The 18,527-nt window shown below is 40.1% G+C and overlaps 1 protein-coding gene across 2 annotated transcripts in view; it reads right to left on the bottom strand.

Moving 5' to 3' along the window:
• Nucleotides 1–338: 338 nt before the first annotated feature.
• Nucleotides 339–18,527, bottom strand: part of LOC122771383 (VPS10 domain-containing receptor SorCS3-like) — a 270,421-nt gene continuing 252,232 nt past the window's right edge. For both annotated transcript variants that reach the window (XM_044028934.1, XM_044028933.1), the window contains 8 exons: nucleotides 17,577–17,710; nucleotides 16,607–16,730; nucleotides 16,021–16,133; nucleotides 7,535–7,666; nucleotides 6,014–6,113; nucleotides 3,282–3,387; nucleotides 2,300–2,460; nucleotides 339–439 (listed from right to left, as the gene is read on the bottom strand). In XM_044028934.1, coding sequence (XP_043884869.1) covers nucleotides 381–439; nucleotides 2,300–2,460; nucleotides 3,282–3,387; nucleotides 6,014–6,113; nucleotides 7,535–7,666; nucleotides 16,021–16,133; nucleotides 16,607–16,730; nucleotides 17,577–17,710 — 929 coding nt within the window. In that variant the 3' untranslated portion in view covers nucleotides 339–380. The remainder of the gene's footprint in view (nucleotides 440–2,299; nucleotides 2,461–3,281; nucleotides 3,388–6,013; nucleotides 6,114–7,534; nucleotides 7,667–16,020; nucleotides 16,134–16,606; nucleotides 16,731–17,576; nucleotides 17,711–18,527) is intronic.

Here is an 18,527-nt window from a genome sequence, read left to right as displayed (position 1 = left end):
TTTTCAAAGCAAAACTCCTTAGGAAAATTTACACAACTCTTGGTCGGTGTCGATCAGAGATGTCTCACTCTGGACTCTGAACATCGTGACGTTAGCATATACATCCACAAAACTGGTAGTTACAGTAATCTCATTGAGTAGATTGACACCGGCTGCATGGATGTTGCAGGAGGAGACATCAAGTGCACGTCTGTATAAATGAGGTCCCTTAGAAAACTATTAACATCAGCTGTGTTGAATTACAAAACAGAAAAAAGAAGAGGAACCAAACCCCCCTCTCCCCAAACCCCCCAAACCCCCCCAACCACACTACACACCCCCACCCCGACACGGTGAGATGTCGCTTTGTACATGAAATGCAGATGCGTTCTCTCTGGCTTTTACACGCTAGTACAGTTTGGAATCTCCCTTGTGCTCTCGCAGACGTTCCCGACTCCCCCTGAGCAGAGAGATAAATGAAACAAGCCGACAACAAAGAGGGGTTAGTTCAGCGCTGGCGCTTTAATGTCTGTGAGACAAATGACGTCTTTGATAGTGACACGTTGCATTAATGACTGAGCGTCTAATGTGCCGTTTAATCAAAGGCTCGGAAGCTTTTTTGAGAGGCAAGGGAATCAGAAAGTGAGCCGTTACCAAAACGATGACAACTTTTTAGAATTGAATGAATTGGAGAAGTGTTTGCTTTTGAAACGCATACTTCATCTGCTATGTTAGTAGAGAAAGAGGCAAACATATGGTTCAACAGACATTCATTAACATTAGTTAATGCCGTAATAAGCATTTAGTAAGTGTTATTTCATGTTTTGTACTAAACATTTAATAATATTCAGGTTAATTAAGGTATTCAAGGGTTTATATAGAAATGTTTATGGGAGTTCCTGTGGAACCAGCTCCCAGTGACAGTTCGAAAGGTGGAGCCTCGCTCTGTATTTAAAGTTTGACTTAAAACCTTCCTTTTTGATAAAGCTTATAGTTAGAGCTGGCTCAGAGAAAACTGAACCATCTCTTAGTTATGCTGCTATAGACCTAGACTGCTGGGGGAATTTCCTGTGGTGCACTCACACTCACGGTATGAATATGACTTCATTATATGTCATCAACCTTGTTCTCTCTCTCTCCCTAATTAGTAATTGGCTATAACAGCATTAAGTAATGTTAATGTACCCTTATTGTTACAGAATTAACACAATAAAACACAACTCTACAATTTTCTTTTAGGTTATGAGCATTATTTAGGTTGGAAACCAACACTTAAAAAACAGAAAATGGTTAACAAACTTTTAAAAAACTTATTTCATTTGGAAAAAAAACCCCAAAACCCTAACAACTTGCTTATTCAACTTTGATGTTTTATATTTTTTGTCCTCGGTGTAATATTATGCAGCTCTACAGGAAAGTGTTTAACTGTAGTTCAGGTGTTTGAGTTACTGACAAACAGTGAGGCACAGAGGTTTGATCTCAGTGAAAACAGCGGGGACACAAACAAAAACTAATCAACTCAATTCCTCACCTTATAAAACTGGAGCCTGCTTAAGTTTGTGTCGGATCAAGTGTTTGCCACTTTACCTCGCTGTTATTCCGCCTTTTCACACTGGGAACTTCAGTGTGTGTCACTTTGTAAACCACTCTCTGCCCACACCAAGGTCCATCCACAAAGTCAGTGTATTTTCTTAAAGACCTATTCCCTCTCCAGTGCCAGCATCAGTGAGTTATTATTTTGTTGTTCTGTGCTTCAAATCCGTTTATCTATGGACGTTGGTGCAGGAGAGAGAAAAGGCTGCCGAACCGCACATTAAAGCAACAAAAAAGTTTTCTTAAAATATCATAGAGCAAGGCTGCATTTTATTAGCCCTTTATTAGCCTTTTTAAGTATGTCTACAGTGAGATCGAGTCTGTTTCTCAACCACAACAGGACTATTCCTCATCCTATGCACTCCCGTTTGCCTGTTCAATCCAGAGGCTGCGTTCTTTAACATTAATTATTCATTGTCCGCCGTTCTTCTGAATTCTTATCTATATTAAACCTCTTCCCGGAGACTCTCTTCATTGTGATTTCCTCTGCTTCTATCTTCTCTGAATAATTCGATTTAAAAGAAATCAAATAAATAAAAGCTAAAGGGAGATTCATTGACTAAATATCTATTCAAATTAAAGAACTTAAAAACCGCATGAAGAGCATTGCACTACATGGACAGCGTTTAGTGGGAACATAAGATCACACGGCGACGTCTGTCCCCGCAGCGTTGAACCTGAAGTCAACATTTTGACGCATGACACCATTAAAAAGGGCTTAACTTACGTTTGACCCTGGCATCCAGCTCTTTTTCCATGAGTTCCTTGGCTGTGGAGAACTCACTGAGAGTGATTTTGGGCGTGCTGTCGCTCTGGCCCACTGAGCCGATCATCTCCTGCTCCTTCTCCTGGTTCACCTCAGCGTAAATGTTGATCCAAGGTATTTTTCTACACATTTGCACACAAACAGGAGACCGGCGAATGAGCCTCAGCGCGACATTAGTAAAAGCACGTGTTCGTTCTTTCTTAAAGCAAATGTTCAATCGTCTTCTGAAGTGGTTATTTAGACTACATTAAAAGAAGCAACTTTTAATTGATGCATTTGAGTTAAAAACCCACTCCCGTACCTTTCACAGCTCACCTCGAACGAACTGCCTCTATTTTGCCAAGTGCTGAAAAGAAATTGTGTCTATCATTGTCTGACTACATAGTAATTATACCTCAGTAAATAATTTATGGCCAAATTACAGACACACTGGCATCTTTTTCCCCAGCTGCATTTATAACACCTAATGTACATCTTTATTTAGTCTCTAACCAATTTATTTCCAATTACTATTCATTTTGGTTATTAATTGCTCTGTTTTGTCAACTGTGAGACCTCTTGAAAAATGCATTGTCTTTAGACTAATGGGGTAAAATTTCATATCCATAATTAATGACAGCTTTTTCCCATTTCCCTCAGACTTTTCAAGAGAATCATTTTCTCTATGAATAATTTATTCCGCAAATAAGAAGGCAGGGAATGGCAAACCCATATTAAACCATTTAATGGTCCTTTTCTCCGAGTTTCATCACTGATGGGTGCACTGCTGTGTGCGCTGGAAACCCTGCAAGAAATACATCTCCAAGCTTCAGTAGGACTCGTCAGATCAGACTGTAATTGATTGGTCTGGACCGTGCTCATCTGGTGTCATCAATAATGGAGGATATGGTAATAGATATATGATGGTGCTGCAAGTGGAGGAAGTCATTTCAGAGACATGTACCTCTTGAATTTGTAGATGAGGAACACGGCGAGGCCCAGAAACACGACTGACAGGAGCATGAGCATGGCTGAGCTGCTGTGTCTGGGGTTTGAGTCCACCAGAGGTGCTGTGGGAGTGAAACAGAGGTCACAGGACATTTGTTTAGTTCTTTATCATACCAAATCAAACAATACTAAAAAAAAGGGCACTCAGAGAGCGCAGACCTCCATCAGTAATAATATCCATTTTAATTCTAACCAGACAGGGTTGTCCTCCTTCTAGTCTATCTCGCCATGGAGCCATTGGCTATGACTCTGCAACAAAACAATGAAATGATTTAACTTTTTCTTGTGCATGTCTGACACTGAGGTTTCAATCCCAAAATGCCTGGACTCAATTGCACATTTTAATATGGCCTGTGGTTATAAAATCAGTCGAACTAAGAGTGTATTATTCTCCATTAATAAGAAAGCACTAACAATGTGCTTTGACTCATTCAGTGAATTCAGAGTTACAACTGCTATCGCCTCTATCATACTCAAGGAGTCAAGGAAACGCATCGCTATAAAGACCTGTTCGAACTTCAATTTAGATACCAGTCAACACTTCCATTATCTTTGGCCATTTGCACTCATTCAGCAGAGATGGCTATTATAACAACATTTTTATACTTATTCCAGACAGTCCCCATTTTCCTGCCGAAATCCTATTTTAAAGAATTGAATAAATCCATTAGCACATTCATTTGGAATAAGAATATACCACGTGTACGTAAATCTGTCCTGCCAACATCCACAAATGGTTTGGTACAAGAAAGGTGTGTATATGTTATGCACACGGGATGCTGTTTCCATGTATGTAATCATGCAATTGTGCTTTTTGTGCAGTTTTGACTGTTCCACACTTCCTTTTTCACTATATTTTATTGAAAAGCTCAGTAAAAACCACCTGTCTATAGCTATTACCATCTTACCTAAACATGATCATTCATCCTGATCTGTTAAGATGCGGCTGAGATACACATCTGTACTGGTTTAATGGGACTACCCATGTTAAATTGATCAAAATTGAATGCTAACCTACCCATCGCTAACAATTCAGCTTGGAGTTGCTAACAGAACGACAAACTTACAGACAAACCCATGCCAGTGGAAACACAACCTCCTCGGTAGAGATAATTATGTGCAAGTTTAGCCGAATGCCTGACAACAACAAACAAATGGAATTCTACAGCTTTAAAAACCCAGTTGTTCAGGAGTTTGACGTCATAAATGCTTCTTGCCTCCACCCGCCCCTGCCCTGCTGCTGTATACCCTCAAACGCTCCCTCAGTCAGGCCTGACAGTATCGCTCGACAGAGCAATGTCAATGACATTTCTAGGAATCATTTTCTCCTTCTTCTTCTTCTTTTCCACGTGTGGTTTCATGCTTTATGAACACAGTGCTGACTGAGCTGTGAGTCACACAGAACCAGCCTGGGACACAAAGGTTCTCTCCATGCTACCAATGCTACACATGCTTTAAGTCTACAATAAATTGAGAATACGTTTCTTGCTTTATCCTGCTGTCAGACGGTGCTGTGGGGCTCGTTTTTAGCTCACAGCGACACAGAAGCTGCTGCTTTGCCGGTGTCTATTAGTGTGTTTTTATCTCTTAAGTAAATCTGACTGTAAGTCACAAAATAACACATTTGGACTTAGCAACGGAGGGAGCGGCGGATCAAGGCAACACGAAATACAATTTCCAGCCAGAAAATCTGCCTTTTTTTTTTTTAAAGATATTAATTCATTGTTTATATTCATTGTGAAAGGTGGGATGCATCCTGGACTGGTGACCAGTCTAGAGCAGGGCAAACAGAGACCATTCACACCTAGGGTCATTTTAGAGTGAGGAATCTGGATCTTTTTACGGTGAGGCAACAGTGTTAGCTATAATAATATATAATAATATAATACTTAAACAGGCATACTGTATATCTTATTAGGTGAGCCATTTTGACAAATGGCTAAAATCTGTTTTTTTTTTGTGTCCCCACAGCAAGCCTTCGCATCTCAAGCTGGCTCTCAGGCCGAAGGGTGTGCACAGCACTTTCAGTGATGACTATGTGTCAGTTCTTGAAACGAGCACACTACAAAAAACCTGAACTGTCACTTTAACACCTCACACTTTAAGTTACAGCCTGTGCATCTAATAAAACCAGCCAAGTAGAGGATACAGTGTGAACAGTGTGCTGTGGCCACATTATTTACAATCAATGTGGCCTCTTGAATCCAGTATTGATTTGATGCTCATAACAGTAATTTGTTTTTTGGCAAGAGAACATCTGAGGATCCCAAATGTCCCCTCACACCACCACCTTCCTAATTCCAGGGCAGTTGACTCCTCAAGCAATTCTCCAATTCTACCTCTGCCCTCAAAAATGTACAGTGTTCTTTCTCAAGGACTAAATAATCAACATAATTATACTCAGTGCAACACTCATTTTGTGGTTGGGTGGCTGTTAAAGAGATAGAACAGATGTTCAGCGTTCGATGGCGAGCACAAAGGATCCCTCGTTTCAAGGAGCTCCACTTCAAATCGAACCCCTCCCACACTCCCCTGTGTTCCTTTGCCTCGGATGGTGGGAGACTGACGGGAATTTTAATCGACGGACCAAAGAGAATTTGCTGTTGTCACAACACTGTTGTTTCATGGAGAATGGATTAACCATGCACGGTAATAAATGAATGATAAATGAATGCAAACGTTTCTTACCCAGTGTTAACTGTGTGTTGTATACGATCACCCGCACTCCCGGCTTGAGCTCGAACTCCACCAGATTTTGGTTCAGTGCGCTTACAATTATATTGGACGCCTGTTGAACAGACAGACAGACAGACAGTGGTTTTGCCTTCATTCACAGAAACATTTGTCAGTGTCATTGTCATTGCAAAATCCTGAAACATCAGTGCTCAGCTAAGACCATAGTTCTTGATTAAGTCCAGATAAGTATACTATAGGGATGCACCCAAAATGAAAATTGTTGGCCGAAACGCCGTATCCAGAGTTCATAATCTGCGCTGTACGCAGCTAAATTTCACTTTTGTGCAAAGAGACTTTCCAGCATTTAATAGGTGCTCACATCTTGTTGGAACTATTTTTTTGGCGTTCCGAACTGATCTTGGACAGGCTTTTCGGTGGCCGAATTTTCACTTCATCTCTAGTATACTATAGACAGTCTAGTATGAGTTGACAATGTGATAGTCAGGTTCATTGTGTTTCGGCCTGTTAAATGTAAGAAATTGGAGGCTTTTCCTTAAACTTTAAATACCAGCGAGTAACACAGACAAACATCATGTATCCTGTGGTGTATGAAAATTTTGCATAAGGCAGTTCAAACACTGAACAAAGATTTGATTGTGTGACTTTTCACACTGCAGTGCAGTAGACTTTTTAAAATGAACTGACGACGGATGGTAGCACGGTGCAGGCATCCTGTCATTCATAATATTTGACCATGAAGTGCTAGAGACAAAGCAGGCGGAATGACAGAACGATCATTTCAATCTGCAACTTGACTTGAGCTTGCAAAAAAAATGACTTGAACACCTCTGGTATAAGATATATGGACTCAAACCTAAGAGAATTCATTAAAGAGACATTTGTTAATGCATCAGCACGAGAGGGAATGTCACTTAGACACATTTATTGTAAGGAAATGTTCCACATTTTCTATCTCCAGACAACATCTTAACAGCTTAACTAACTGCAACCTTCTTAAAACTAATACATGTACATGACCTGCATGTATTTCATCATTCTATATGTATAATGTCTTATACAGAATGATCACCCACTGCCAGTGAGCAGGGATGAGGTAAGTTGTCTGGAGTTACTGTCTATAGCTCTACTCTCCCTCTGTATAGACTGATTCCATGATTATTTTAATAATTATTCAGAATGCCAACGATCACAATCCTCATTTTGCACCAGAAAGACTAACAACAAAGCCTGGCGGATCCTAAACAGGATTCTAGCGCTCATGTGTTGTATGTTCACGTCAGACTTCCCCCACTGATGTTGTTTTGAAGACATGGTAAATTATAAACTTGATTTGAGACCATCTTGAACAGGAGGAAGGCAATGTACAATTTATTTAAACTCTTTACAAAAAGTAACACTTAACATTTTGGTTACAGTGCATGCTGTCATTCTTGTGTTTGTACGTGTGTATTCAATGTCTCCTTTCTAAATAAATATTACACTTATATACATTTTTTTCACACACTCCCACACCTGCTCTAGCTCCTCCTCGCTCTTTTTCTTGCCCTCTGATTGGTTCTTGTGCGGTAACAGGAAGAGCTCGGCGGCTGTCGGCACTCCCGGGAACACAGCCACCAGCAGCTGCTCCTCTGGGAAGTCACACACCTGGAGCAAGTGAAGAAAATGATTAGCCTCATTAGCCGTCACACTCTGATAGGCGATGATAGCATTTAGCTTCACAGAGTAAAAACACAGATTTCCAGTCAAAGCACTCACATGCAGTTGCTTGTTTTCTGTGAGGGTGAAATAAAAGATGCACAGACCCCTCATTAATCAAACTGTTGAAACCCCTGTCCAGATGCTTCCAGATGCTGATGTTTGTTGGTTTTAGGTTGCCTTTTTCTATTTGTTATTACAAGTATTGCTGACTGGGGCACAATATCTTGTTCCTCATGTTCCTTACATGTTGAATGACAAAATAAAGCTCATTGATTCTTGATCTGAACACGTGAGATGACCCAGAAGGGTTTCAGTGGCTGTCAGGATAAGAATTCTCTGAATGATAAGATAGAAGCTTCCTTCCTTATCTCCTTAAGCATAGGAAGCCCTGCCCCATCCTTCACCCAAGGATAGGAGATAAAGGCCTCCCGCACAATACCCTGCAGCAACATTTGAAGCAATGCAATATATTTGCAGCCAGGACGGAAAGTCATAAAACAAAAAATCTCTGTTGACAAGGATCTTAAGTATGCATGAAACCTTTTTCAATTCACGATCTATTTTCAAAGCCTTTCATTCACGTAATTATAATGTACACAAGAAATGATAGATATAATAGACAACGTATTTTGTGAGTTGCTGAAACATTTTCTACCTTGCTGCTCTGGCACTGGGAAGAGGAAGCTAGTTTCTCGTAGTCAGGGCAGGAGCAGCGGGTTGCAAGTCTCAGGCAGACCACAAGGTGGTGTATCTGTCACAATGACCTGACAGTAGAGTTTAGATCGGACCCAAACCTGTGCTCGATCTGTCAGCCTGAGCCTGATTTAACCCTGATATTTGTTTGTGGTCCATTATAATCAATAGCGCAGGTTTGCACCACCAGTAAAAAGAGTAAAAAAAATGTAAAATCAAGATATGTATTTATTTTATAAAAAATAGTAACGACTAAGACTGTAATATCATTTAATTGATCTAAAATGCCAGAACAGAACAAGTGCAAATACAGAACAAATCAGGTTTCTGGTACAAAACAGGTTGTAACAGACTGGTGTGTCTGTGTCTGTAGAATAGAGGATTAGTTAGAAGATGAACCACTCTACCTCCAAATCTAGCCCTCAGCTGATGAAAAATATATGACGCTGAAGTTAGGTTTTATTAACCCATAAAAAGCAGCTATCATTACGAACAATGTGAGAATGTGAGTTTTCAATTGATTAGTCCTGGACTAAAAGACAGTTTATAATATTTACAGAACGGTAGTCCATCTGTGACACTGCCTGTAAATCAGTTACCTAAAAAACTAAAAACCAAAAACAGAAGCTTACACAACCATGTTTATGGTACACTCTGCAATGGCAAAGCTCAAGCAGAAAAAGTGCACCGTACAACAAACACACACAAGCTTCACCATTTGCAGAAAAGCATGAAGGGGAGAGACTGGCCATTACTTTTGCTTTCACTAACCAAATTGCACAGCTTTCATCCACTGGATATTGAAGTATTATTATTATTATTGAAAGCTGTGCAATTTGGTTCAGACATGCACTCCTCTGTAGAGGTAGGGGGGAAAACCGTGACGTTACTGATTGGTCAGAGTGCCGTCACTGGAAGAGACGTCCGACACCAGTATCGAGCCAAACTGTAGATCAGTTAAAAATACTTAACAATCCTAAAAACGTGAGTTACGTTACATTAAGGAAATGTCTAAAATATCAATGATTAACAGGAGTCTGGTGTATATATGGACAGCACTGCTGCAAGCGAGTGGCATCACAAACCCTGCTGTTGTATTTTAGTCCAGTGACTGTGTCAGACGGAGTCTGTGCTCCGGTCATGGAGGAAGTACACAACAAACAGTTTCTAATGATTGAGTTACACTGAAAACAACTGCTTTACAAGTCACTAGTCACTCCTTTGTGTGTGTGTGTGTAAAACAAAGTCACGGCAGTTTCATGCAGCCGTGCAGTGATGACTCCACCCACGTTGAGGAGGTACTACATTGGAATGGAAACACAACCTAAACCATGCCGGGCTGAGGCGAGTCAAGCTGGGACCATCGGTGGAAAAAGGGCTTTCGTATCAGTGCCACACTTCAAAGAATCCGAAATGTGAACACGAACGTTTACAAAACATTTGTAAGTCACCATTAATAACCTTGACAAATATCACATTTTAATAAAGTGTGAAATGAAGGCAGGCATGGATATATTATAATTAATCTATGACATAATCCAGAAAACCTTCAGGCAAATATCTGTTCAGCTAAAACAAATACAGATTTTCAGAGTTTTCTTTCTGGTCATATCTAATTTTTCAAACATGTCAAAAGCTGAAAAACAATACAAAACGTGAAGCCAAGCAGCTCTGACTTTTTTTTTTAAGCTCTAACCTTTGTTTTTATTAGTTTTTTTAAATACAAGCTAATGAAGCAGAACCTGGGTGGTGATCAATCTTCATTTTTAGAACCTGCAATATTTTTTTTTTTAGCTTTTCTCTCTGTGGCCTGGGTGGACAAAGGAGTCAGAATCACATACATTATCCAGAATGACTATTTAAGTGCCGAAGTGGTGGACAAATGATTGCCCGGCTGGGCATGACTTGCAATGAATGAAGGGCTGGTGGAAGGGAAGATGAAGTGAACAGGGTGGCAGCAGAGGCAATAACCCCCGGGTTAAGGAAATCAATACACTCAGACCGTTTGTTCACATCCAAGTCAGTCATTAGTTTAAGAAGCTGGCTGCCTGATCTGGAACCCTCCCCTTCAATGCTGGTCATTTACTGCTCAATAATAATAAAAACAAATCTGATGGTGCTAGAAAGTAGGAAGAGAGGTGTGAGGTACCTGCTCCAACTTTATTTGAAGTAATACCATTCAAAGAATGCAATCTTCAGCTAATACTTGCATTTACCTGCATAATCAAGTGATGCTGCTCACTTTACTGTGAAATCCCGCAGTCATTCTATCAGCTCTGTGAGGCTATAGGCACAACAGTGCTTTTACATTAACACTATAAGGTTGCTGACATGCTCTCATTGAAACTCTCATTTAAAGGAATAGCTCCAGGTTTTTGTTTTTGTGTTGTTTTTATTGTTGTTTAGCTCCATTTCAAATATACTGTATATAATTGGGTATAGGTGTGTAGTTAGTCCATTTGAGGACATTTTTAGATCACTTCTTAAGATATTGTCGTCTTTTTCAAAAGACAAAGAAAAGGATTGTTTAGGTTTCGTTAATTTTTTTGTGTGGATATGGCCTTAAGCTGATGCACATAGGTGAGGCTTATGCTCAGAGGCTAAAACATTCTAAATCCTCACTCTAAATTGACCATAGGTGTGAATGTGAGAGTGAATGGTTGTTTGTCCCTGTGTGGCCCTAGTGAACTGTCCAGGGTGTGACCCCGCCTTTCGCCCTATGTCAGCTGAGATTACAGCCCCGCGATCCTCCTGTGGACGATACAGTGGTTGAAAATAGATGGATGGATATTATAAATAAGTTGAAAGTTGAGTGCTCTGACAGACAGTAAAACAAAAACAAAAAACAAGATACTCTTGGACACAAACCAGACTAAACAACACTATAAAATCAGCAAAGAAGACAGCACACACAAGCAAGCAACGGCAAAAAAAGAGACAAAGAAGATAAAGAAATAACAGTACTACAGACAGAAGAACACAAGCCAAACACAGAAAAGCCTTTGGTAGAATGACCTTCTTGCTGTGAGGCAACAATGCTAGCCACTTATTACTAATTATTAGGATCAAAATGATTCCACAGATTGAAAAGAAGGACACTGAACTTCACTGTGGCCAGTGAAGGAATGAGGAGTTCATAGTTTCACAGTTTGCACTGACCTTTAAAGGAAAGTTAGGTGGGAGTAAATGACCACAGAAACTGTATGAGTGTAAGCTCAACACCTTTATGGGAAAGTGAGAGGGTGATGGCTGAAGACAGACGGGGTGAAATGAAATAACCTCCATTATACTGATTGTACACACGGAACAATTGGAGGCAGTGGCACTGAAATGAGCCTATAGGTGACGGGTGCAGAGATTCAGCTACGTGGCTAACACACGGCACCTGAGTTAAATGGACCTTAACTTTAATTACAAAAATCTCCAGTTTTATTGCTGGGGAGTTGGTTGTTTACTACAGTGAAAGACCATCAGATGTGGAGTGGGCTCTATTTCAGACCAGGTTTTCAACCGTAACAAATAGAGGAGAGAGGGGGGAAAACACACCTTCCTGTCACCACTTGGACAATATCTTTGTCTGGAAATGAACTTTTTGTCAGTTCCCTCCTCATAAACAGATCTCCAGTCTAACAATGGGAAAAGATGTAAACAAACAAACAAAAAGGTAACATGGGGCAACAGTACACATAATACAAATCCATATAATGGAACGGGCATCATTTCTACCCCCTATTCTATTTTATTTTTATTTTTTTAAATTTGACCTCAAGGCGACAGACTTGTCTGTGGATTAAACCTTTTTGTCTAACTCATATAAGTATTTTACCTAATATTAGCAGCTCCATTTTCAACATCTTCAACATCTTGTCACACTCGATCGAGAATATACAGTAACTTTGATGCAATCGAGGAGAAAGCATTAGTGATTTCCATGCTGATACTGCAGTAAACTGTGGCAGAGTAACAGGAAACATTCACTCATTGTGAACTGTGTTTGCTGTTCTCTCATTTCTTCCAGTGGTTGGGTTCAGTGGTCCACTGTGTAGTTTCATTCACGCTTCATTGTGTACAGACACAGACAAATATGTTGGTTCAATAACCCACAACTATCTCTGAGATAACTCAAAACTGACTAAATGTATTTGCCCCCATCATCACAAACCAGGCTTTACATCTGTAATTTGACAAAATATTAAAAAAGAGTCTGTATTGTAAATACTCTCACATAATAAAGGCATATACATGTGAATGTTGCTCGAATGCATCAAATGCATTCTGGATTGGATCACAACAAACAAACAAAAAAAAAAAAGCATTTTGAAGAGGTTTTATCATTCCTGAACATGCATGAATGTAATCTGTCTTCAAGGCAGCTGACGTCCATTTATCTGCTGCAGTTTCACACTATTTATTACTCTGTTCACACCCATTTGTGGCCACCAGCACAATACTCAATACTGCATTATTCTTTTCTTTCATTTGAATGGCTAAAATCTTATTCACAGAGTCTGGTTTCTGTGACTTACATTCATTTCCTGTAGCTCTTACCCATAACGACTACTGGTCTAACCATGTCTTCACCTTAAAATGTAATAATTTACATTGTGGGGACTTTATTTTTGTCCCCACAATGAAGACACGTCCCCATAATGTGACTGTGTAAACATGAGAAACACCTGGAACACACACACACACACAGGCCCAGTATTCTTAATCCCAATCTACTCTGGCTATACTGTCATACTCCATCACTTTTACTTTGTTGATATGTGATTTCTTCTCTAATGAAGTGCTATAAAATTTAACATCACAAAACATCTGTTCAAACAGCATGTTGATTACTTCAAGAAGTTGCGCTGGAAAAGAGAGAACAAATAACACATGTATCTGCCATGGTTAAAAAAGAAAAAGGTGTGAACAGTCATATTTTGTGCTCGCCTCTTGTGATTGAACCTCAGGCATTTCAACACATTGCAGCATTTGAACACATAAGTTGAGAGGATAACCCTCAAATCCTATAAGTGCTGTCTGAACCTGATCAGCGTTAATAATTTTGACCTCAGAATAAAAAAAACAAAAAAGGGTTTACTTGTGGTGTCACTACCAGCCCGAACACGGCAGTTTCCCAAAACGCACGCTCTTTGACATCTGTGATAAATGAAGCCTTTAATAGCTGGGGAACACATCAATAAGCCCGCTGGTTAATTCAAGAGAGAAATGTGCACCGTCAGTCTGGTGAGTTCAATCATAAATAAAACCAGTGTGTCTATGGGGTTGTTACCATCGATTCAGCCTGAATTATTTACCACATACTTGTTGCTTTGGTTACTACACAGAGAAATGTTTTTGTTGCAGACAAAAACAAATAGTTTGTATTAATAATCTCCACCATAATGGTACTTTCATGGCTTTTACTGAGAGAGGGAGGGAATATTACCCATATCTTTAATGCCATGGACTCCACCACGTTACTTTTCCCATACAGGATAAATTATTTGTATTTATATGGTGCTTTTCTAGTCTTGATGACCAATCAAAGCTGCTTTACACTACAGTTTTGACATTCACCCATTCACTCACACGTTCATACAGCACATCTATGTTCAGCGCATTTTCTATCACTCATCGTTCATACCCATGCACACGCAACATGGGGGTTAAGTAACATGGGGTTAAGTAACTAGCTAGCAAACTAGCTAACCCTAACTAAGCTAATTATCTAGCAAGCTAACCCAAGGACACATCAGGCACTGGAGCCATTAAGATCAACTGGTTTGGTTCTGTGACCTTTCAAATCAAATTTTTCTACCCCATCCACAACTCCAAGATTCATTGAAAACTCAAAATCGACTCACTACACTAATCACAGATTATCTAAAATGTATCCTAATGTTGTAGATGCTTGTGATAAGTCCGCCGCTGATCTCGTATACATGTGTAGATCATGCCCAAAACTGGTAGACCTTTGGTCTAAAACATTTGATACTCTCCACATAGCTTAAAATTTTGTGGCTGAACCTCATCCCTCTCTGCCCTTTTTGGTATTCCACACACCAACATCTTATCAGCTGAGGCACGACACTCTATGGCTTTCTGTACCCTGCAGGGCAGGCGCTTAATTTAGGTAAACTGGAAGCACAATTTGTCCCATCCTACAATCGATGGGTCAAGGAAGTTCTGTACAACCTAAAGTTAGAGAGACTAAGGTTTTCTCTCAAGGGCTCTCTGAGGAACTTTGATCAAATCTGGTACCCTTTACTGTCCATTATAGACTCATTAGATATTATACCTGAGAAGCCAGATATCCCAGTTTTCCTGATGTACCTCACCTTGGGCAGGTGCTGAATGGGCCCACCTGTGATTTCATTGTACACCTTAAATCCACAAAACCTGATGGACATTTGATCCTTTTTTACAAGTTCGGAAACAGGTTGAGAGGACATTATTCCAGACCTGCAGTTTCCTGACATCTTTAACCCCCTGATTAACTTCCCTTCATTTCACTCCAGAGAGTTACTGAAATATAACAAGAGCCTGAAGGGAAACAAATGGACACAATCAGACTTTGTGACAAACATTAAACTGGAGTCTACCTGTTAAATATAGTGTTGCTGTCGCTGGAAGGGTGTGTGCTAGCATAATGTGGTATAACATTAGCATTAGCAATGGGCGGTGAAATGAAAATAATTGCTGTGCTAATGTTGCTGTGCAGACTAGCTTTTGGTAAATCGAGTACACGATTTGGCACTGGTTGACTTTGACTGGTTGGCACAACATCTATCCACCATCTTCACTTTTATGACGAAAACAGCCAGAAAAGAGAGGATGCTGTCTTTCAACTGGAAAGTTGTGGGTTCGTTTCCAGGCTTAGCTAGCCTACATCCTTGGGCAAGACACTTAACCCCCACATTGCGCCTGACAGCTGCTGGCGTCAGGTTGTCAATGGGTGTGAAAGACGCTAGAAATATGCTGCACAAAGAAGCGCCGTATGAATGTGTCAGTGAATGGGCAAATGCTAAAAACTGTGGTGCACAGCAGCTTTGAGTGGTCATCAAGACTGGAAAAGTGCCACATAAATACTGACCATTTAAATGAGATCTGCTTCAGCTGCTGAACATTTCCTCCAAAAACCCACCTGTGATTTTACCGCTTAATAAGCCTCAAACCAAAAGCACAGTGCCGTTTAAGCACTATTCAAGAGCTGTGAATGGTCACATGCGTCGCTCTGAAAATGATGTGTGAACTGCCCACACACACGCCAAGAGCACTTCCACCCCCACGGTCAAGTATGCACACACACACAAGTGCACGTGAGTGACAGGTATTGTCAGCCACCAGGATTTTTCAGATAATTGTGTCTGCGACTTTTAAGATGAAAGAAAGAGTGCACATGAAGCTTTCTTCCTCCCTGGGAGAGAAGGAAAGCAGAGGTGCCTTCACACCTGTCTGATGATGAATCACAGAGTGAGACCGGAGTATCGGACAGCAAAGGCAATATGGGAAATAATTGAGAAATATCGGGGTGGGGAGGGGTGAAAAGAAGAAGACGGGAGCATGAGAAGAGGAAGAGGAGAGACGGGAGGACAGAGAAAATGAAAATCACTCACTTGGAGCACAGCCTTCTTAATTACTCTCCCCACATCCTGTCTCCACTCGGGTATGTCAGGGTTGAACTCATCCAGATTAGGGGAGAAAGATAAAAGTAGAGATTTGAAGAATTCTGTTGAGGAGAGGGGAGGCAGAGAGGGAGGGATGGAAGGAGGGTGGGGGAGAATCAGCCATTAAATTCACTTGGATACGGGGGCATTATGCTCATGGAGCCGCACCAACTGTCAATTTGCTCGAGTTAAGTTTCAGGTGGTTAACAGTTGATGAGGAGACGGAGCCTTCTCGTATCACCCCCGTGTTTCCCTTCAGCTAAATGTACCAGATGCACTTTTAGATAATTGGAAAAATATCACAGCTTTATGCCGCTGCTAATAAATCACTGCATTTTACTCATACTTGCTGTTGGATCACTATATTTCAAATGAAGACATATCCCTCACCAGTTTCAACAGTAATACGACGGCTTTCACAGTCCAAATTTGATTATAACACATTTTCTGACTAAAACAATGTATTCAGATGACAATAAGACAGTGAAAATCTGGAAAGTTGCTCCTACGACATAACTACAAGATAAGCACTGACCTTTCACTGCTATGGTCTTGGTATCCTGCAGTATGGTGTTGGCTGCAGCCACTTGGACTGTGACGGTGTGCATTCCCTCAGTAGCAAAGGTGTATGAGATACTCCCATCCAATGTTATCACTGGCTGCAAGCACACATTTCAAAGAAGAGAGGGAAAAAAAACAAGTCATGTGATCTTAATATTTCTCAAAACGACCTCTGAAAACATTATTCCATCCATTTTCTAAAGCTTTGTCCTCAACTTGAGTGGCGCCGATCCCAGCTGCTAACAGTAAAAGACATGGTCCATCCTCCATATATTTTTAGCTCAAATAATCTATGTGTTCAGGTCATTTTTAATTAAAACCAAGTACCAAGCGCTGAGGTACACCTTCTCATGCACAGGTGCATAAATAACACATTTTAATTGTATGTAAAGCATGTGAATGTATAACAAAATAAGTCGACTTTGAACGGGAAGCAAGATTTTTAAATAGTTTTACTTGAGAGATGCAAACTAATTTATTCTGATATGGAAATAATAAATATTCATTGGTATAATGGACATAATATTTTACCTTTAGTGTCATTTATTCACGTGGTGTGATGTGTGAATGTGGCTCCTAAAAGCGGTAGAATTATTATTATTATGATTTATTTTTATTATTATTATTATTGTTGTTGGGGGTGCTAAAACTTTGGATGTTTGAAAAGCTCTGCTGTATAGCTGTATGTTTCATGACAATCCATTAAATTGATCTTTTCCAATCAAAAAAATGGAAAACCCCACAGACCTTGACATTAAAACCCCTGCAGCTGCGACAATAACAACAACAATTTATGAGTGTACATGAACAGTGGAAGAAATAGTCTGGGTTTGCTGGACAAGAGTATTTGCAACATCACTCATGTTTAATTCAAGATAAAATGGCTCCATTTGCTTAAATTTGGCATATTTAAAGTTTATTTTCCAAAATAAAGAAGAGATTACCTCAGTACTATTGCCTAGCCACCAGAAGTAGGCGACAGTCCTTGGGTGGCTGGGTAAGACCACGGCTGTGATGTTCACCTCCTTGTTTCTTATGACCACAAAGGGAGCAAGGAGTTGAACATGCTCCACTGGACCTAAGACAGTTTAAAAAAAAAGAAAAGAACAAACAGCAATGAAATGCATGGTTACAGCAGAAGAGGCTCACTTACGAGTGTTTCTCTTTCAAATAATAATAAAAAAAATGAGTTCACACACAGAAAGAAAAAAAAACACAGAAGGCATCAGCTTTATGTGACAGTCTAAGCCCTGTGTTTTTATATAATGGTCCAGCACCTTGGGTGAAATAATACTACAAGAAAGTACTAAGGTGTGAAAGTGTGACAAACTAGTGACCTGTCCACAGTGTCTCCATGCATTCTACTGCAGGATCCTTCTTACGTCCCCATCGTCTGCCCCCTTGAAGAGGATAAATGGATAAAGAAAATGGATGGGCAGTTGGATCCAAAGTGGGTAAAGAAAATGAACAGATCCAAACAAAAGATTTATCCTGGAGGAGTTGTGGCCGGTGAATGCATGTATGGATTAATGGAAATTGTATTAAAGGCAATGCTGTTATAAGGCGTCATTTTATTCACTGAGTAATAGAGACAATATAGTGATGGGACAAACCTCTTTTATCAATTTGAAACTAAAAGTCTGTGATGGTTGAGTGTGACACATCAACCTCATTCTTCTTCCCATAGGCCAATCGTCATGAACATGTCAGGATATTAGGCGAATAGACAAATGTTGTAAGTATGTGTTATTTTAAGAATATGTTCGGCTTCATCTTGCCGTTGGACAGCTTTTTCTGACCAAAAACAAATGTGTGTCTCTTTGTAAACAGCTTTGGAGAAGGAGAGTGAGAAGTTTCAAACTTTAATTTCCAATTGGAAAAAGACTCCAACACTA

The sequence above is a fragment of the Solea senegalensis genome, linkage group LG6, assembly GCF_019176455.1.
Source record: "Solea senegalensis isolate Sse05_10M linkage group LG6, IFAPA_SoseM_1, whole genome shotgun sequence".
Classification (NCBI taxonomy): Eukaryota; Metazoa; Chordata; class Actinopteri; order Pleuronectiformes; family Soleidae; genus Solea; species Solea senegalensis.
The sequence above is the reverse complement of the archived record's forward strand: the minus strand, read 5'-3'. Positions and strand labels throughout refer to the sequence as shown.